Here is a 14,433-nt window from a genome sequence, read left to right as displayed (position 1 = left end):
AGTCCATCCACGTGTTCAGTGTAGTTGCGCGTTATGACCCGGATGTTAGATCGTAGCCGCAGTTTCGCGAGAACCTGCCGACCCGGATGTCCCCCCGCTTGTTGTTCACCAGTGATCGACCACTAATGTCTTCCTGGCTACCAAAATATGTTCAATCGGTAAGTTACGTCCGGCACCCTCCTCGTCGCCGTCGTCTTCGCTGGAATTGTCGCCCCATACTTCGGCAAGGACCACCCGACACCTCTGAATGCATGAGATGCGTCTCCGTGGTTCAATCGAGGATTCGAAGATCCAATTTTCAATTATAATATTTCGCCTCAAATTCGGATTCCCAGAGAACAATATGTTCGAAATGCGGACACGAGACGATCCTGAAGACGTCATTAAGATGTCTTTCAGGCATCATGTTATAAAAATATCTTTAAGACGTCCTAAGTTCCTTTTTGAACTTGCGTGTTGTCTGGGACACGTATAAAGTGAAAAAAAAAAAAACGTTTCGGTTATATTATAAGATCATATATATATATATATATATATTCTTGAATATTGAGAGAGTGTACCAGAATTTTTTTTTGATCTTTTAGGCTCGATTGTGTGCATCAATGTTACTTTAATTTTAAGCGAGGCCTAAATTTCTCCCTTTTCTATCTCTCTATAGCTTTAAAAAAAAAAAGAGAGAGATTTTTAAGCTTTATTTAAACTCAAAGTAACAATTGGTACAATCGGACCTTTAAGCTCAAAAATCCTTTGAAACACACACAATTAGACACAAAATTATCCAGTTGGAGTAGGAAAGCAGTGAAAAAATATTGGGGACCACGAAAGGTAGAACACTCAGAAGACTTCTCTCATACAGCACACACTTTATACGATGAATGTTCTTAGGACGTTTTTGAAACGCACAGGACGTTCTCCGAAACGCCTTCGGGATGTCTACGGGAGATTTGTGCGATCTATGGACTTCTGCAATACTGTTCGAAAACTAATACAAATGACGTTGTATCATAAGAAATTGAATGGAGAACAGACCGCTGATCCCCTCGAAATTGATTCGGGGGTGAGTTCTTCCTTATGACCGTCGAGAACCACGGAGGATGCTTCGGAGGACTCGGGACGTTCCTTGTTGAAGTACGAGACGTCACGATTCCGAGATGTTGAAGTGAACAGTGGGTGGCCAGCAGCAGTTTCGCGAAATAAATACCGGAACGAATACGCGACACGCGTTGCACGGGCGCGACACGCACGTGCGTATCGCACGCGCGTGCCGCGGCAAATGACGGTAACGTCAGCGTGTGCTTGAAGGATAGATGCGAGCAAGTCTACGAAAGGCGCCAGCAAACTTCGAAGGGACCTGATAAACGCCGAAATCGCGAATCTACGTGACTTACTGCCGTTACCGCCCTCGACACGCCAGAGGCTTTCCCAGCTGCAGCTTATGGCCTTGGTCTGCGTGTTCCTGCGAAAAGCCAACTACTTTCAGCAAGGTACGGCGAACGGAGAATTTGCTTACGCCTTTAAATCTTAAAGCTCTCTACCTTCTTCGTGTCTCGGAGTCACGAGCGAATTCTCTCTGCCTGGCTAAGGTTTCTATTCGGAAAAAAGTTATTAAAAAATTCAGTTTGTATAAATGTCGAAAGCGACATGTGATATTTACTGCCGAGTCTAGAGTTCTACACTGTTCGAAGATGTGTGGTAACATATTGAAATGCTATATGGAAAGAATAATTTTGCTGATTTAAAAAATTAGATAGATACAGAGAGATGAAGATAATTTTGTTGGAACATCAAAATAATTACGTAAAAAGATCGAATGTGATGAGCAACGCTTCAAAAAATTTGAACGACTTGTACAATTATTTTGATAGACAATATTACAATATTTTCTGTATTTTGTATCTAGCTAAATTTTTTAATACTTTAGCAAACAGTTCTTCCCGCATAACAATAATTTACAATGCGATATTTTACTTTTTATACGTCTAATTTTTTTAAATTTTTTATTTTTTAACGCACAGAGTTGTAAACAATTATTAATATTAGATATCAAATGTTCGCTACATCGACAGTAATCAATAATAGGATAAATTAAATATTAACATTGGATGCATTACATGCATACAAATTTAATATTGTGATTTCAGTATAACTGTTATTATTAGAACTATTAAATTATTCAAGTGCCCAGCTTATCTGCGTTTCATATCGAGGAAATTGATTTAATATGCGCGTCGCGTCACACCAAGTTACAACTTGTTACTCCATAAAATAAAGAACGGTGATAAAGCGAGTCCATCGGCGTATCTCACGATTACTATATCTTTACTGTAATTCACATCCATCGTTCGAGACTTCAATGCCGGCAAGCGCTCGTGCCATGCAATTCCCCGCGTCTCTACTCTGATATTTCAGCGAGCGCATTGGTACTCGAGCGTACTGTTGCCGTACGTAATGACCGGGATACATTATACAGACCGTCAAATACACCAAGTCAATGCTTTTTTTGTTTAAAGATTAGTAATAAATTTCGATCATGCACGTAGAAATTTTTTTTAATTCTGACGAGCAATTCTGGATTAAGCATAATTAATAAAAAACATAAAAATTGTACAGACCGTCAAATACAACAAGATATTGTTGCTTAAAGATTATTAATAAATTTCTTACACGTAAAAATATTCTGAAATTCTGACGATTCTAAGAATAATTAGATAGAAGCAACAAATGTAACAACTCTTGCAATCATCGTTTATAATAATATCTTTTGTTATGTTAACAAAAAATTATATGCATGAAAGATTAAAATAATTTATTAATCAAAATTATTATTTCATTTGATATTAAATATTTTCATTTAACATTCAATTAAAATTTTAATTGAAGAATTTTTAGAAATTATCTTAATAATGCAAGGAAATCGAAATTAATAATAATTAATTTCAATAAGGACCGCATTCGATGAAAAGTGATTAAAAAATTATCGATAAAAATAGGAATGAAACTTTATCGACACACCATTAGTATTTTATAATTTTGATACTGGTTTATCTCGATGACGAGAGAGTATCGTTTTGTATAAAGTAATAAGAAAACACGTAAAAGCGAAGATAACAAAATATTGTGATTCTAAATTTTATCTGTCCAAGACAGAAAGCGTTCGTTATTATTGTTAATCAAAGATTGCTCGGTCGTTCTTTGCATTATCAATTAAACTCTTCAATCCGAGGTATTCGCTAAATTTGAAGAATCTGCTTTCGGCCCTCAATCTCTCCGCGCCTCGTAGGCTGTAATCGGCTGGTGACCCGCTCAAACGATCCGCGCAAAAGAGAATTTCTATTCGGTTGCGGGAGTCGGCCGGGTAACCCGGCTGTAAGCTTCTCGTAGACACAGGGAGAGACGGCGGGGAACGTGGTATCCCGGTGGGTACCAACAACGAGAGAGACTCGCAACAGAAAGGAGAGGTGAGGCGAGGCGAGACGAGGCGAGGCGAGGCGAGCGCAAAGCAAAGCGAAGCGAAGCGATGCAAGAAGGCAAGATCGGCCGGCGCGCGTTCAAACTCAGCGGAGTCTAAGCGCGAGTTCCGGGTGATCCGCTGACCTGTCGGCCTTTGCAACAACACTCTCACGCTCCTGTAACCCACACTCCTCCTCCCCGCATCGCGTCCCCCTCTCACTGTGTCTCTTTCTCTCTCTCTCTCCCTCTTTCTCTCTATATCGTTCCTCTACCGCCCGCTACACAGCTTCCCTTCCTCTCGCGCGTTCTTCTTCTCCGTTCTCCTCTCTGCTCTCCTTGCCCCCTAACCTCCCCCTTTCTAGCCGTCTCTCTCTTTCTCTTTCTCTCCCTCTTTTACTCTCTCCCACTCATTGTCTCGCAGTATCGAGTACTATAGTCCCATGTAGCGCCGTTAGTAAACGCTGCCGTGCTGCATTAGCATACGCATTTTTCCTCACCCTTCTCTTTCTCTCCTTCGTCTCGCGCAGTGCATACCTTTTTCCCCTCTTTACTTTTTCGGGGAAGCCCCCGTGCGAGGAGGGTGGCAAGCGCGCGAGCAATCGCGTGAAAAAATATGAGATTGAAATGGAACTCTCTTTCTCTCTCTCTCTCTCTCTCTCTCTCTCTCTCTCTCTCTCTCTTACTTTTTCTCTTTTTCTTTCTTTCTTTCTTTCCGGTCCGTTGGAAGCCCGCGCGTGCCCAGAGACTATCGCACGTGATTAAGACTCGAGACACAATGAGGCGTAAGAACAACATGTGAAGAATGAGAAATCGATATATGCTATCTACATATAGATGAAAATCTAACGTAAGAGGAGTACACCTAAAAACTGCACATTTAAAAAGTATGGAATTTAATTGAAATTGTGATAGAAAGAGACGATAGCATTCTGATGATCTCGGATCGATACTTTCCAACCGATCGCTCCGCTATTCTTCTACGCGAAGAAGACGATTTTGTTGAAGTATTTAAAAATTTAGCTTGATACAGGTCTGAAAATAATTTTGTTCGGGGATCAAAATAATTGTATCAGAATATCAAATATGTTAAACAATGCATAGTTTTTGACACATAAACCAGTTTGGGAGTTCCATATAATTATTTTGATGATCCAACAAAATTATTTTCAGGTCTGTAAAGAGCTAAGTTTTTAGACGCTTCAACAAAATCAGTCTTTCTGTGCAATCTTCCAGCTACTTGTATTCTTCGCATTTTCTCAGATTCGCGTTTACATTTCTAGATTAAAAGAAATAACTTTTACAGTTCACGATAGACAAGCTTATCAAGTGCGCTACTTGCACGTTTCCACATTACATAAAATAAAAATAGAAGTAACGATGCTCGCCTATCGCACTTTTGCCTATTGTAAACCTGATGATATAGGTACATATACTGATAACGATTTATCTTTTTTCCCTGACATAATATGTTATTTTGGTTCTTCAATAAATGTAATAACGGAATATATCCTAATATTAATCTGTTTGTTCTTTTAAAAACATCATATTTTAACTCGACTGCCTTGAGATTCTTTTATTTTTCCGTTTCAGCATTGAAAAACTGCCCATCCGAGTCCTCGAATATTCCAACACCTAATATCGGATTTTCAAAAGTAATTATTTTAAATTTATTTATATCAATCGCTTATAATTATTTTTATACGTAATCGTACTTTTTGGTTTTATCCACTATTTGCCATAAATCTATGAAATACAGAACATGCATCTCTTTTCCAGGCGATGTCCGGTTTTATTATGATGATGACGCAGCAGGGCAAATTGTTATACATATCAGAAAATGCGGCGGATTATCTCGGGCATTCTATGGTAATTTCGTCAAAAATGTAACATATAAGCAATATAGTTTACATATGGAAAGAATAATTTTGCTAAAGTATTAAAAAATTTATTTTGATACAGATCTTAAAATAATTTTATTGTACTATCTAAATAATTAAAATTAACTGAAACAAATCTTGTTCTTTTTTTATCAAAGCAAATCTTAGTACATATACATATTTCTATAGGAATTTATATACATATTCCATTTTACAAAATGTGCCGAATTTTTTTCAGTCTTGAAACATAATTATCAATAATACCAGAATAATATAATATCACATATTAATTGAACAAGCAATTTAATAATTTTGATGCTAATGAGCATCTTTAATATTAATTTAGTGTTAAAGAGAACCTTAAGTTTGTGAATAATTTATTACGAAACATATTGCCTCAGCCAAAATAACAAAATTATTTACAGATTTGCATCTAGATAATTTCTAGATATTTGAGCGAAATCATTCTTTCCATGTAAATGTTTCGCGTTAACAAGATGAATGTTGCATTTGAGACGAATCGTGATAAGACGAAAGATTTCCAGGAGGATCTGCTCATTCATGGGGACAGCGTGTACGATGTGATCGATAAGCAGGATCATATGGTTGTGCAAAATCAATTATCTCGAAACAGTCCCATTCCCAGCGACAGGAGATTATTTTTGTGTCGAATCAACGTGTCGAGAAATTCTCGGAGACAGTTACGGTTTGGCGATCAAAAGGTGATTAAAATCCGCCGATTAACTTTAAGATATCATCCATTTTTCGCCCGATACCACGTATTATTCGCTTCTATTCGTAGGTAATTCTCGTGGAGGGTCACTTTCTGCCGTTCGTTCCCGTTTGCAATCGTAACGAGTTCGTCTTTCTGGCGTCCTGTACTCCGGTGGTCCTGCCGGAGACTCGAGAGAGCATCGTCCAGGGTGCGACGAATATCTTCACCACAATTCATTCGATGGACATGAAGTACTTGCATATCGATAAAACGTAATGTATATAATTCGTCATTAATTTTAAACAATTGCAAGATTTTATTGAAATTTAGTTTTTCTGAATGCTTTTCTTTTTTTCGTAGCGCGGAAAGTCATCTTGAGTACACACGAGCTGAGCTGGTCAACGTATCGTGGTACAATCTACTTCATTGGGACTCTATAAGGACCGCCTATTGCAAGCATCAAACTGGTAAATTTTGACTACGAAAAATTTTCTTGATAATAACTCTCTCAAGAAATACAGAAAAGTCAACAATAAAAAGTCGTTTTGACTTTTTTCCTCTTGATTTGATGTGTTCCGTGGATAGTGAAAAAACAAAAATATTTTTATTGTAACAGATCGCTTCGAAAAAAAATTCCGACTTTTTCTATATTCTAAATTATTCTTTCCTTTTAATTTGATTTTAGTCATTCAATCTGATCAAGAGCGATCCACCACCGCTTTGTTGAAACTACAAAGTCGCTCCGGGAAGTGGTTCTGGGTCCATTGCGTGCTGCAAGTCAAAGACACCTCCGATGAGTGTCAGCATCCTATAATTGTTTGCACAAATCAAGTACTCACGTATGTTTATAATTATTTTATCATTTTCTTGAATTTTCTAAATAATGCAATTTTATAATTTAATTAAATCGGTAATATAGTTTAAAATAATTTTTATAGAAAAGAGAGAACAGCTTTGCTAAACTATCTAAAAATATAGCTAGAAATAAAGTTTATTAGATTATCAAAATAATTATATAGGACGCTCAAACTTTTATTATAATTAGAATGTCAACATAATTATTTTTCCAATAAGTCCAATAAGGTTGTTTTCAGATCTGTACCTATCTAAATTTTGAGATAGTTTAGCAAAATCATTCTTTAAGTCTACGTACATATCGCGGAATATACACATATAATAATTACAGCGACAAAGAGGCAGAAGTAATGCGCTCCAGTTCATGGCTATACCAATATTCGTCTCAAACGAAGTTCACTTACGGGCTCTGCCCCAGCGGTCAAGGTCGCGGCACCGTTTATCCTTCCACAGGACCCGTTAGCAATCAAGCCCAAGAATACGTTCGGACGTACTCCAACGATACCGACGCCCAGCTCTCACCATCTCTACATTCGGACCGGTCCGAGACGGAGTCGCACGGTGCCTCGAAGATCGCGCAGTCGACAGATTACCCGAACAGGCGACTTTTGCGGGACGACGCGGAACCGGTGGATATGTCTATAAGCGGCGCGGAGCAACACGAAGGCAGAGGCGTCCAGGGTACGATCTCTGGTCATCAGCAACATGCCCTGGATGACGCGGTCAGATATCACCATAAGCAGTACCACAAGAGCTCGCTACATCTGGCCGGCTATCGGGCGAAATTCGTGCAATGTCACAGCACACAATACGCCAGCGGTTGCGCGGACGTGTTGTCGGTACCCGGCACCAAGTATTATCTCACCGACCTCGACCGGGATTACTGTTGTGGCACGGAACGGAGCGGTTTGTTGCTGCACAAGCGGCTGCCGATGAAGGCATTGCTTGCGCCACCGCCATCCACGATCGCCACCACGGCGGCTGAACCGCTACCGCACGACACCACCCCTCTGGAGAATTGGGGCACCAGCCCGGCATGGTCGGACGCGCTGCAGAGGGTGCCAGACGTGGTACACCAGGAACTGAGCCCGTACATCACCACGCCGACCACGCCGGTCAACACGCCTGACTCGGATACACTTGGACACCCGGAGGCGCCCATTTTTAACTTCGACTGGGCCGGCACCGAGCAGCACGTGCCAAACTTGAAGATTACCTTCCATCGCAGCAGCACCGCGGCTACCGCCACTGGCCACCTTGCTGTCCAGCCTAGGAAGCAGCATCAAGACGCGGTGCAGCCCATCACGCTACAGTTACCACGTAGGAAGGGACAGTCCACGGAGAACGACAGCAAGGACTTCCCGAAGTAAATAGGAAATACGTATAAATCCGAAGGGGCCATACACAGTAAAGTTTAGGGAACGGTAAAAGAGTACAAGAGTAGGAAAAATTTATGCAGGAACACATAAAAGTCAACAAAAAATCGAAATGACTTTATTTCGATTCTTAACATCAAGTAGACAGTTGTAACAAAAAGTCATTATTTTGACTTTCATGACGTCAAAATAAAGTCATCGACTTTCTCTTGACTTGGTGTCCCTTGGATAGTTTTTTCCTACAGCCTTTTTTTTTTTATAGTAAAGCGTAGGAAACACGTCGGATACCAGTTAGCTCGTAAATAAAAAATATGTAAGAAATTGAGTAAAAATTAAAGACGTAGGCAAGGATTAGTACCTAATCGGAAATGTGTGTGAGTGTGATCGAGGGAGCGTCAAGAGAATCGAATGCGGACACAAAAGGACGGCGGCGTCGTACTTACGTACATCTCTTTGTCACAGACAACGGAGTATATTCTTCCAAATTCTATCGGTATCGCGTTACACAACTTTCTACACGCTCGTTCGTCTTCTCCCTTTCTCTCTCTTTTTTTTTTGTTCTTTTATCTCTTTACGTCTCTTTGGCATCTTATATGTTACTCTCGAATCGTAAATTCTTCATTAATATAAAACACGTATATAAACATAGACTGATTACATCGGTGTTTACAATAATCTACGATTAAAAAAAGTCGTACATCATTTCGTTTATCTCCAGTATACGCTTTTATGCGAGAACATTCGTTTTGAGATAAATAGTACGCATCGTACGCGTATATTCCAAGTGTATATATATTTATATTATATATATTACATATATAATATTGCCTATATTATATGTGTAATATACATATTACATATATTATATATATATATATATATTATATATAACTATGTATGAATGTGCAGTGTCGTAAGAGGGTACCCAGGTACATGCGCTATATATGTCGAGATTTCCTTTGAAAATATCTAAATCTTACGTTTAACATACGATCGTGAAATATATTTGCTTTGTACATTTCAACGCATTCGACGAGGGAGAGTTTCTCATTTTCTTTGGCGCAACGTCCGGTGCGTTGCGCGTTACATTACGTCCTGACGTGATGTCCTACTACAAAGGAAACAAGTAAATGAAGAGAGGCAGTTAATCGTTTGTAGCAGTAGTAGCAGCTTCAGCCAGTTTTCGTCCAGTCGTATATTTTTAGTATTATTATCCCACGTTTTATCGACACCTCGAACGGAGGTACCACACTGGCCGGGAGTCGACCGAAGCGTAAGCCCACGTGCAATTTAATCGCGACTAACACGCTCTTTTTTGTTACGTCTTACGTTTACGGATCTTTTATAATAAATATCGAAATCAATATCCCGCAGAGAGCGTATCTCTAGTGCGAAGCCGAACTTTGAAGATATGTTCCGGTGCTGGAATAAATAAATTAAGCGTTCGCGTAAGAGAGTGCAGATGGGGAAAAAAAAATGCTTTCTCACAAATTTCTCAGTAACGTTTCTTCCGAACTCTCTGAAGCTCCAACGTGTGCGTGTGACGACAGATTCTAGAATATATCCCCAAAGTTACAAAGTTTCTGATACTTCTTTGAGAGAAACGCAAGTTTATATGCAGCACAGGACAACCATACACTCGCTTCTTTATTTAAAATACCACAAGTATTCTTGTCATACTAATTGTCACATTAATTAATAATCTTACATTTTAACGTTTACTTTCCGAGAAATATAATATAAATATAATATATTATTTTTTTAAAATTTTTCGTTTGGATCGAAAGCAAAACGAATCTTTCGACACGATCAATCCCTCTGTGTGTGTATATCGTTTGAATAAATTTCCACTATTCGACATGTGTGTGTGTTCTCCCCTTTTTTTAAAAAATTCACACGAAGTTTCCCTGATTCCAGATCTCTAAATTCCGACTTTATTCTATATCCGCGCCAAAATATCAAAGTGTGAAGTTTCGAAGTCTTGGAAACGTCATCGACTCTGTCACGAATTACTACAATAATTTTCTCAGAAACGCAGTTCTCAAAAGTCTTGAACTTCTCGAATTTCAATGCTCGTAAAATCGCGAATTTGACAAAAAGCGCTATAAGCCTAAAATTCTCGTTTCGAAAAGATTCCGCGATTCTCAAGCAGGACAAATCACGATAACGTCAAAATGACGTTAAAATGAATTGTAAATGATTACGAAAAGACTTTAATGATCATTTTGAAGTCATATTGACATTATTTTGACGTTACGATGACTTGTTTCCGCTTGGGTTCATCATCTCTCGACATCTCTTGCGTTACGAAGAAATGCAAGCGTAACGAAAACGTCGAATATCTTTGTGTTTTATCACCCGTCTCATTCGCGTTTACCGTTGCATTTTAGTATTAACGCGATTCGTCAGGTTTACGTCATGCAAAATCGAATCGCGCGAGATCGACTATAAAGGTAAAAAAATATCACCGAGTCTTACGCTATTTCCTTCCCCCGTATGTTCGGCGGCGCTCAAAAATGCCAGAAAACGCGAGAGATTATACGGATATACTTCACATCCTTCTTTTTTTAAATTAATCTTTTAATCTTATTCTATAATTCTTAATGACTCTAACAATATCATTACAGTCATTAAGGTCGGTATTTACAATCAATTCTTATTTCAAGACCATTGCACCTCAAGAGAGAACTTAAGACTATTTGAATATAAGAACTGACTATGAATACTGGCCTAAAAGTTACAGAATACTTATTTTTTGTTTCTTCATGTGTGACATTCCGCGCATTGCCTCCTTCGCTAAAGATTTACACAGCTAACAAACGATCATTATATGCTTATAATACCTTAATTATTATCGGGAGATTCTCCTTGGAATTCTTTAACACATCTATGGGAGGAAAAATGCTTCTAAATTCGTTATAAAACAGCTTAGTCGCACTTTGGGAAACAGAAATCGTGTTCACAGTTTATCAGTGTAATCGCTCGCGTAATGGTTTCTAAATCGATCAGCGCGAATCCTCGTATCAAAAGTACCCGAATAATAGATCGAAATCATTGATTAATTGTACTCGTTAATTACACTGCCGATACGTAAACTACCGTCGCGTCCACCCGATGTACCTAGGTTCGTTTGTGATCAACATTTCTGTCGTCGAGTCCCTTCCTCGCCGATCTGCACATATGGGATCCAACCGAGAATCGCGCGATCCTTTCTCGTTCGTAAATCCGTAATGGCTTGTTGTGTTCTCAATTTCCTCGAAAAATTCTTAATTTTTGGAAAACAATCAACGGAAAATATTTCATCTTTTCTGTTTTTTTCTTAAAAATACTATAGTTGTTTATGCAACTTGTTGATACAACGTTGAAAATGCATATCATTCTCCATTCAATAAAGTAAAGGATCAAACACAATGAACAGTACAAGGAAAATGGAATTATCATAAGGAGTTAGAAAAAAAGTCAGAGTAGGACGAGAAAAATCGTATTGTCCACCTCTGGCTTTATTCTTAATAATCCTAATTTTATTATGTTTAATTTTCTATTCCTTATCCTGTTCTTTGTGTCTGGGTCCTAACATTATTCGCATCACTTAATTGGCTTTTTTTTTTTTTGTTAATAGCTAACGTTTAAGAAAAAGAAATTAATTCATAAACTCTAGCAGAAATCTCATAAATCGCGACGTTTTATTATTGAATTACTTACTTTATTAGAACATTTAAGAGTGAAAGAAATTTTAAAAGCTTTAAAAGCATTGACGTAAACAATAAAAAAGGTCTGATGTGCACAAGAATTGTAGTAATACTTAGACTTAAGTTGTAGGCGTATAAGTAATGCACAAACCTTGGCATTACTATAACGTGCAACTTGTTATCATTTCAAGAGGCGGCAATAAATCTACAACTTAAATCTAAAAGTAAACGTTACGACAATTCTCGTATTTAGACTGTAACGCTGAAATTTCAAAACAAAAATCGAGAAAATAACGTATATAATAAAACACAAAAAAAAAACATTATTCTTTTCCAAAGTTTCCAAGAACTTTGTTGAGATTAAGAACACTAGTCGTGGACGAAAAAGAGGCACGTGACTTTCGACGGGCTTCGCACTCCCGTAAATGCATCTCCGCGAGTACGTACTATCCGCGACACTGCACCGTGTATATATGTGTATGCTGATCGCGCGAGAGTGCGTGTTTAGTGTGCGTGGGTATTTTGTACAAGGTACAAACGCACGCGTGCCGACGCGTACATAGGAACATCGCTGTCGCACTTTATCGAGCAGCGATTATGTTTCTTGCGTGGCGAGTGAACAATACGTGAAAAATGAAAGTACCACTCTTTCATTTTCGCGAATGGCAATTAGCCAAGGATCAGTTTGGATCGACTTTAACATTTACATGAACACGTATGACCTACAGAAACGAGAAGAAGCAACTATCCCGCTCTCTAAATCCTCTGAAGTGAAATCTCACCCCAAAGAAGGGAAAATTCTGCCATTCTTTTTCCAAGAGTGGCAGAACTTTAGAGAAAAAGACACTTGTGTGTATATAAAAGAATACATATTTCTACATGTAAAATCGAGAGAGATGCACGAGGTATTTATATATATAGTTAGATGAAGTCGTAAGGATAGAAATGAAGAGTTCGCAGTCTTGAGGTCACTATAGGCATGTCGGCGCGCGTACGGTTGACTTTGATTTACGAGCCTTCGATCGCTAAAGTGTATCGCTCGACAGAGTGCTTTTATTTTATTTATTTTATTTAATCCTTTTTTTTTTTGCATTATTAACTATATATTTTTTTGGTATCTCGTTTCTTAATAGCATCGAGATTGCGCTATTCCTCCTTTTCACTCCGCCTCGTCTCTCTATCTCTCTTCCTCTCACGTCGTATAATCTTGGTATAATCTTTTAAAGCTTCGTTTGGCACGTATTATTAGAATGTTATTTTAGTTTCACGGAAGAATTCGATTTAGCGTTAAATCTCCCGCTCTCCTTTTTCTACCTTCTCCTCTCCCTCTCTTCCTCTTTTTTCCTAATCGCCCTAATTATCTTTCCGTACATCCCCTCTGCAGTCCCCATCATCGAATTCCTTTTTCCCCTACCTCTTTTTTTTATTTTCCCTCCTCCCCCAACATTATTATATTTAACACATTCATTTACAGTTTTACGCTTCGCTACGTCGTAAAATGTACATCGAGTATTTGCAGTCGCAATTCTGCGCAGCGTGTACAGAATATTATCATTATCCTTTCGATATATATATATATTTTTTTTTTCACTTAAATAAGTTCTCTTGTGCGCCGCAGCGTTTTTTCTTGTCATCTACTCTCCACGATGCTGCTCGCCACCGCCATCACCGCTCCCTTTTCCCTTCTTTCGTCGGAAGGGAAGCTCTCGATGCCTCCGGTAGCACGGCAACGACGATGACGACCGCAGCATCGAGAGGGAAAGTACCAATACTCCTCGGAGGAGTCCTGATGGTACCGGATACACGTATAATTCCGAACTCGCGCGATCTGCGCTTTCGATTCGAGAGGTATTAATTAAAGTGTTAGATTCATGGCAGTATCCACATCGCGTTACTTCTCTGTGAAACTCGGAGACCGGAGCTGCGTGCGTTTTGACTAGTACGTTAACGACCGGCACGCGCTTTCCGTTCCAACGCGACCGAGCCCGTATCCTCTTTTCCTTTCCCCTTCTCGATTCTCTCCCAATTTCTCAAGTCTCGGACGTTATCGTCATCCCACGTCAATTTTTACTACAACAAAAAGATTCCGGCGGATGACTGTTGAGATATTGAAATAATAATCAAGCTGAGAACCCTCGGTTTCCCCAAGAGTTTGCGATTCAAAAAAGCTTAAGAACCACTGCCTCGTTAAATAATCACGCGTCTCGATATAGACGATCGATATCAGTGTCGTCGAAATTCGAGATTATTCGAGAGTATTATGAACAAACAATCTCCATATATTCCTTAGCGAGGATGGGGACCCGTTCACGTCATCCGGTGTCACGTCATTAACCCCCCGACAAGAATACATTAGTTCGTGATTAATTCTTTTTATGCGTTAATGGACGTCAATGTAATTACGAAATGATACAATTACGTCCGAGAGAGAGAGAGAGAGAGAGAGAGAGAGAGAGAGAGAGAGAGAGAGA

At 38.9% G+C, this 14,433-nt stretch overlaps 1 protein-coding gene across 1 annotated transcript; it reads left to right on the top strand.

The window, feature by feature from the left end:
• Positions 1-136: 136 nt before the first annotated feature.
• On the top strand, positions 137-8,350 carry dysf (neuronal PAS domain protein dysfusion). Its single transcript, XM_018538683.1, has 9 exons — positions 137-158; positions 1,303-1,484; positions 5,041-5,102; positions 5,227-5,316; positions 5,873-6,049; positions 6,130-6,314; positions 6,403-6,509; positions 6,728-6,881; positions 7,229-8,350. The coding sequence occupies exons 1-9, from the start codon at positions 148-150 to the stop codon at positions 8,265-8,267; spliced, it is 2,007 nt and encodes a 668-aa protein (XP_018394185.1). The 5' UTR covers positions 137-147; the 3' UTR covers positions 8,268-8,350.
• Positions 8,351-14,433: the final 6,083 nt, after the last annotated feature.

The sequence above is a fragment of the Cyphomyrmex costatus genome, unplaced genomic scaffold (assembly GCF_001594065.2).
Source record: "Cyphomyrmex costatus isolate MS0001 unplaced genomic scaffold, Ccosl1.0 scaffold196, whole genome shotgun sequence".
Taxonomy (NCBI): domain Eukaryota; kingdom Metazoa; phylum Arthropoda; class Insecta; order Hymenoptera; family Formicidae; genus Cyphomyrmex; species Cyphomyrmex costatus.
This window is presented reverse-complemented; position numbering and strand designations above follow the sequence as displayed.

Excerpts from the sequence above, each read along its gene's own strand:
- dysf (XM_018538683.1), top strand. Across the intron at positions 1,485-5,040 it reads AGCCAACTACTTTCAGCAAG|CATTGAAAAACTGCCCATCC; the intron begins GTACGGCGAACG and ends TTTCCGTTTCAG. Across the intron at positions 5,103-5,226 it reads CTAATATCGGATTTTCAAAA|GCGATGTCCGGTTTTATTAT; the intron begins GTAATTATTTTA and ends TCTCTTTTCCAG.